Genomic DNA, 6,043 nt, shown 5'->3' with positions numbered 1-6,043 from the left:
AGCCGCAAACCGAGGTTCCCAAAGTTAGGCATCAGAGCGTCTTTTCACTCAAAGCCCCGCCCACAGTAGCCTACGCCTGCCAACCGAGGTGGACTTTTCTGAAGCCTGGCGCAGAAACGCAGACAGGAATCCTTTCCACTTGCAGCCCCGCCTACTGCCAAACCGCAGGCCGGTTTGCAAGAGCACCTTTCGTTGCTTGAAGAAAATTTCACCATTGCCAGGGGTCCCTTTCCCTACAACCCTGCCCACTGCCCGCCACCAAACAGATGGCGAATTGTCAGGAGCGCTGCCTACAGTTTCTTACCCGGGAAAGAGGCGCCGGGGCCTCTCATTCCTCTTCTCCCTTCCTAACCTTCTCTGCTGTCTCCCCCAGGCTGGGAGACCGAGATAATTCCGAGATGCCCCAGAGTCTACCTTGACGCGTTTGGGCTCTCCTGGGAAGTGTTTCGAGAAGACTGAGGGAATCTGGGATTCTGGGGTGGCAGGAGAACGGATTGTACAAAGTTGCCGAGATGTGACGGGACTCCCTATCTGGAGAAAGAGCCATATACATACACACACATACTTTTTAAAAACAAATTTTACAGTCACTTTGGGATTAGTGCCCACCTACCCCACTAGGTTGGGGTCTCCACCAAGGCAGGGAAAGACTTTGTATCCGGGGTGCTTGAAATATACTTGACACTTAATAGGTGATCAATAAATACCTACTGAATGAGTGAAAGAACCAAAGCTCCCCAGGTCAGGAGGTGTCACCTGCCCTCTAAAGAGCGAAGCCAGGTGCCCGCTTGACTCCCAATGTCAATGATTTCCCCTAGACCCCAGAGGGTAGTACTGGGATTCTCTCAGACACATAAGGTAGGGGTGTCCTGTTACCCTCAAACACGGAGGGAGGGGTTGCGCTCCCCGCTTTTGAAGGGCATGGCCGTGGCCTGCCTCTGGCGCCAGAAGGCAATATGCCCTTTCCCTCCTCCATGTCCGAGTGTACAGCCAGGGAGTCCCCAAAGTCCTACGGGCAGGAGTGCTCTCTCAAATTGCCGGGGAGCGCAATTTGCTCCTCGAGCGCAATTGCTCCTCGAGCGCAGCACCGCCTGAACCCCTCAGATCCCCAGTGGAAAGAAGGTAACTCCCCCACTTCCCAAAGATTAAGTCCTGTCTTTCCTGTAAACGCGGAAGTAAGGTCATCGTCCCACCGCCGCGCCAGACCCTAGTGGACAGATGGGTGGAGCTCAGAACACCTCAAAAGGCGGGTTCCGGGTCCCCACATCCCCAGCCCCCCCGAGATCTCGAAGGCAGTGATGGGGCGCCCCCCGCCTCCGCATATCTACTGGGGCTCCAGATTGTAGGGCAGGGCGGCGCTTCTCGGAAAGAGAGACCGGCGGGGCGGGATCAGGTGGGCGGGGTGGCCGAAGGGGAAGGAGGAAGCGCAGGCCAACGACGCGACTCGACTGCGCGGCGGCTCCCGGGGCACCCCGCCATGACTGAAGGAGTCCCCAGCGCGGGGTCCGCGCTCCCCACGCCTTCCATGTCCTCCTTGCCCCTGGCAGCGCTCAACGTGCGAGTGCGGCGCCGCCTGTCGCTCTTCCTAAACGTGCGGGCGCCGGTGGCGGCCGACTGGACCGTGCTGGCGGAGGCGATGGATTTCGAGTACTTGGAGATCCAGCAGCTGGAGAAGTACGCCGACCCCACGAGCAGGCTGCTGGACGACTGGCAGCGACGTCCGGGCGCCTCAGTGGGCCGCCTGCTCGAGCTGCTCGCCAAGCTCGGCCGCGAGGACGTGCTGATGGAACTGGGACCCAGCATCGGTGAGGAAGCCCCCCTTCCGGCCTCACATCCGATGTGGGAGCGGGAGATGAAGGACCTGACCTTCACTGGTCCCTCCTCGGAGGGACCCATCCCTCCTCGGAGGCGGCGGGGTGGCGGGGTACTTTGGGGGTAGCAAGGGAGACATTGGAGACAGCCCGCAGAGGGGAAACCGCGCAAGACTAGTTCCCTCTTTCAATACCGGGGATGATGGGGCCTGGAGAAAGGAGGCGAAGGCCCCGAAAGGCACAAGGAAACCGCTAAGGCCAAAGATTTCACATCGGACCAGGAGTCTGAATCCGGGTCCTCTGTTGGGGTGCTTGGGACTGCTTCAAGTAGAGCAATAGGCAGGGAAGGGGCTGAAAGCTGACAGTCTTGGAAATCTCAGGTCCCTAGAAAATGCACCCTTTCCTGCCACTTTCTGACACACAATATACTTGCACAGGCATGGGGACAGTGCCCCACCTTGTTTGGTTGGGGCTGCTGCCCTTGCTGCATATAAACACCAGGTCTCCTGAGTGCTTCTTTCATGCTCTGCCCGCATCAGCAGTGGACTCTAGAGGAGACCTTGGGTTTAATTCTCAGGAGCCTTGAAAGGCAGGTTGGGTGGGGGGGTGGTGAGGAAAGGGGCAGAGGCACAAACCTGACCTCGATGGCTTCTCTCATAACCAGAACACCACTGATATCCTTTTAGGATGGCCAGAGCCAGGTGGGAGCTCTGGCCATCCTAACAGAGCTATTGAACTGTGGATGGCACCAGTGGGATGGAGAAGCCCTGGGGCACAACACAGCCAGGAAGGTGGGGCCGGGGCTGGATCCTGACTGTGGGTAAAGGCATGGGGTACCCCTGGGGAGCTGGCCACACCTTGTCTCTTCCCTACAGAGGAGGACTGCCAAAAGTATATTCTGAAGCAGCAGCAGGAGGCATCTGAGAAACCTTTACAGGTGGACTCTATAGACAGCAGCATCCCTCGGATAAATGACATGGCAGGCATCACCATTCGCGACGACCCCCTAGGTAAGGGCCCAGTCCTGCCCCTCTGGGCCATAGGACATTGTGGAGTTAAGAGCATGAGTGTTGGAAGCAGATGGGTTGTGCTTGGGCAAGTCACTCTCTCTGAGCTTCAGTTTCCTAAGAAATGGGAATAATAATAGTCCAACCTCTGGTTTCGAGTATGAGAAGTGATGTGTTTAGCTCATGGCTAACCTAGGGCTTGGCCTGGGGTGGAGAGGAGGTACTCATTGTTCGATTGTGTAGGATCCAGGACCAGGGTCACTTAGGCTGGGGGCACCTGCCTGGGCTCATCCCCAGCCTTTCTGGAGGGCTCTGACCATCCCCATTGTGCTTGCACCCAGGGCAAAAGCCTGAGTATTTTGATGCCTTCATCTGCTACTGCCCCAGCGATATTGAGTTTGTCCACGAGATGATCCGGCAGCTGGAACAGACAAACTATCGGCTGAAGTTGTGTGTGTCTGACCGTGATGTCCTGCCTGGCACCTGTGTCTGGTCCATCGCCAGTGAACTCATTGAGAAGAGGTTGGCTACGTGGCCGCAGGGCAAGTGGGTGGGCGTGCAAAGCCCTGACAGGGATCCCCATGCTGGGGCCCTCCCGGTCAGCCCCTGTCTAGCCTGGCACAGTGGGATCCTCCCAAGGCTGTCCCCTGGTGAGTCACCACAGTGCCTGTAGCCTGCCCATTCTCCCCTAGGTGCCGTCGGATGGTGGTGGTTGTCTCTGACGAATACCTGCAAAGCAAGGAATGTGACTTCCAGACTAAGTTTGCACTCAGCCTCTCTCCAGGTGAGCTCAGCCCTGCCCTTGCCATAGAGCAGTGGGCAGGGCCTCAAGATGCCAGCCATCCCTCCTTAAGGGCCATGGATGTAGCATCAGGGAACTCAGGCAGGTCTCTACACACCTAAGTGTGTGTGCACAGGAGTGCCCTTTGCGTGGGTAAATAGGCACCAGGGGTGCTGATTGGGAAAGAGCTGTTGTTAACCCCTGACTGGAGGACTAGTCCAGCCCTGTGATGGCAGAGAGCCTGGAGCAAGCTCTGCCCCCTCTGGCTTGCAGGTGCCCATCAGAAGCGACTGATCCCCATCAAGTACAAGCCAATGAAGAAAGAGTTCCCCAGCATCCTGCGCTTCATCACTGTCTGTGACTACACCAACCCCTGCACCCAGAACTGGTTCTGGACTCGCCTCGCCAAGGCCCTGTCCATGCCCTGAACTGCCCGAGCCCCTGGGAGCCTGTGCCTCTGTGTGCCTGTACATGTCCTTCTACCCTGCCTCCACCCACGGTTGTAGGGGGATCTGTGCTCTGCTGGCCTCTCGATCCCTGGACATGCCTGCTCCACGGACACAGCCGCAGCCATGGTCCATATCTGGACAGCACCTCTCATGTCCTCCATAGAACATGGGGCACACCCACTTGTTGAGTTATCAGCCAGGATGGTGGAAACCAGAGGCAGCTGGGACTAAGCGGAAGACCAGAAGAGCCAGCTCTGACCCCTCCATCCGTCTTGGGCCTCAGTTTCTCCGCCTGAGAACTAAGCGGGGTGTGGGGAACAGGCAGTTGCTGTGTTTGAATCATCGTGGGAAATGGTGAAGCACTGTTTTGAGTCTCCTGGTTGAGGGCCAGCTGGCCACTGCTGGGACCAGGTGCTGTGCAGCTGCTTCCACAGTGCTTCAGGGCCCCACACCTCACACCCCACTTCCCCCTGCACCAGGGGACAGAGGGTGAAGCAGGCTGGCCCAGCACAGGGGGATCCTGCATGGAGCCTGATCCCCCACGGCCCACCTCTCATCTGCCTTTTTGACTTCTCCCCACCTCTGCTCATCTTCAGCATGGTGAGTCCCCAAGAGTCTGGCCTGCACTCCTGGGGCTGTCTTTCACTTCCACCTGTTGAGTGCCTGTGGTTTCTCAGCTCTGCCCTGCACAATACAAGATCCCGACTTCTGGCCTCTCCGTCAGATTTGGTTTCTGGGGCTAGGTCAACATGGTGGTGTGGGCAGGAAGTCTTTCTTTCCGGGGCCCACTCACAGGGAGAACTTTCCCACCAGTCTTCTGTTGCTCAGCTGCCTTACCGAGTTGTTTGCTGGAACTAGTTTACAGGGACCACACAAGAGCCTCCTGCCCCAAAGCTTGTGGGCACATGGACACACACAAGCCCACCTGCCGAGACACAGGGATACACACACTGGAACCCTCACGCACAGTCATACAGGCATCTTCGTGCACACATTCCCCTGGGCACAGCTCCCAGAAACAGCTGGTGGGATAGTCCCACCACAAGGGGATCCTAACCCTGGACAAAATGGGACACTCTTGTATTCTTTTCCTATTTTCCTTTTTCACTGGAACCAGATTCTGGGAAGGACCCACTGTACCAGCATTTACACCTTCAGTGAAGCGCAGAGCAAGGAAAAGAGCTGTTGAACTCACACAACAGGTTAGCTACGACAGCTGGTTTTCTCTCCTCGGGAGAGTTGTATGTTCTTTTCTGTTCACCTCTCCTTCAAGGAGAAACGGTCATGATCTCAGACCTCTGTCCCAGCATGGAGCCCAGGACCCTAAATCTAAAACCAAATATATGTCTTCTCTCCTCTACCTTCAGTGAGGGCTGGGGGCAAAGCACCTTCCCTTGGGGTCTCAGGAGGGTCTGGAGGCCCCACTCTGCCTGATTCTCATGAAGCATTTAGCTACCAGGTGCCTATCCCCTTTGATATTGGGGAATATTTTACAACAATTTCAAAAAGGTATCTTCCAAACCTGTTTCTGTTCATTGTGAGAAGGTCAAAGAGAGCTGAGAAAGGCCTCTGTTTGTAGTTGCCCCCTTCTGTATCCTAGGTTTATAATAAAGAGTCTCTACTTCGGAAGCAGCAGGTTTCATTGGTGTCTGGAAAGAGTATGGAAGCAGTAACCTGGGATAAGGCTCTTCCGGGTGTGAAAAACTGGCCCCTTGGGGAGGTTCAAGTGGGTCTGGCAGGGGCTTCCTGAAGGCTGGGGCTCCACCCCCGGCCTCTCCAGGGCTGCAGACAAAGTTAGAAACAGCAGCTCAGCTCCTGATGCTGGGGAGACTGCTTACCTCTGCCAAGCTGGGTCTTCCGGGGAATCAACCACGCGCCTGGGTGGGACAGGGCTGCTCTTCCAGGCCCCAAGAAGAGTTTGGATAAGATCCCCATTCTAGATCACAGAGCCCTGGAGAACTCAGTTGTTAAGAATGGCCATCCTGTGGCATGTCT

General features: G+C 56.6%; 1 protein-coding gene across 3 annotated transcripts; it reads left to right on the top strand.

The window, feature by feature from the left end:
- Positions 1 to 664: 664 nt before the first annotated feature.
- Positions 665 to 5,675, top strand: MYD88 (MYD88 innate immune signal transduction adaptor). Of its 3 annotated transcripts, none has more exons than XM_040246221.1 (5): positions 665 to 1,805; positions 2,687 to 2,821; positions 3,160 to 3,340; positions 3,511 to 3,602; positions 3,873 to 5,675. In XM_040246221.1, the coding sequence occupies exons 1-5, from the start codon at positions 1,478 to 1,480 to the stop codon at positions 4,025 to 4,027; spliced, it is 891 nt and encodes a 296-aa protein (XP_040102155.1). In that variant the 5' UTR covers positions 665 to 1,477; the 3' UTR covers positions 4,028 to 5,675. The 3 variants fall into 3 exon arrangements, with proteins under 3 accessions (XP_040102155.1, XP_040102156.1, XP_040102157.1); XM_040246222.1 differs by having other exon boundaries at positions 3,160 to 3,321; positions 3,873 to 3,893; XM_040246223.1 differs by having other exon boundaries at positions 3,160 to 3,349; positions 3,560 to 3,602; positions 3,873 to 3,893.
- The last annotated feature ends 368 nt before the right edge of the window (positions 5,676 to 6,043 follow it).

This window comes from Oryx dammah, unplaced genomic scaffold (genome assembly GCF_014754425.2).
Source record: "Oryx dammah isolate SB20612 unplaced genomic scaffold, SCBI_Odam_1.1 HiC_scaffold_9, whole genome shotgun sequence".
NCBI lineage: Eukaryota > Metazoa > Chordata > Mammalia > Artiodactyla > Bovidae > Oryx > Oryx dammah.
This window is presented reverse-complemented; position numbering and strand designations above follow the sequence as displayed.

Coding starts and splice junctions, on each gene's coding strand:
- MYD88 (XM_040246221.1), top strand. CDS start 1,478: ATGACTGAAGGAGTCCCCAGCGCGGGGTCCGCGCTCCCCACGCCTTCC. Junction 1,806..2,686: donor GGAACTGGGACCCAGCATCG/GTGAGGAAGCCC, acceptor TCTTCCCTACAG/AGGAGGACTGCCAAAAGTAT. Junction 2,822..3,159: donor CATTCGCGACGACCCCCTAG/GTAAGGGCCCAG, acceptor GCTTGCACCCAG/GGCAAAAGCCTGAGTATTTT.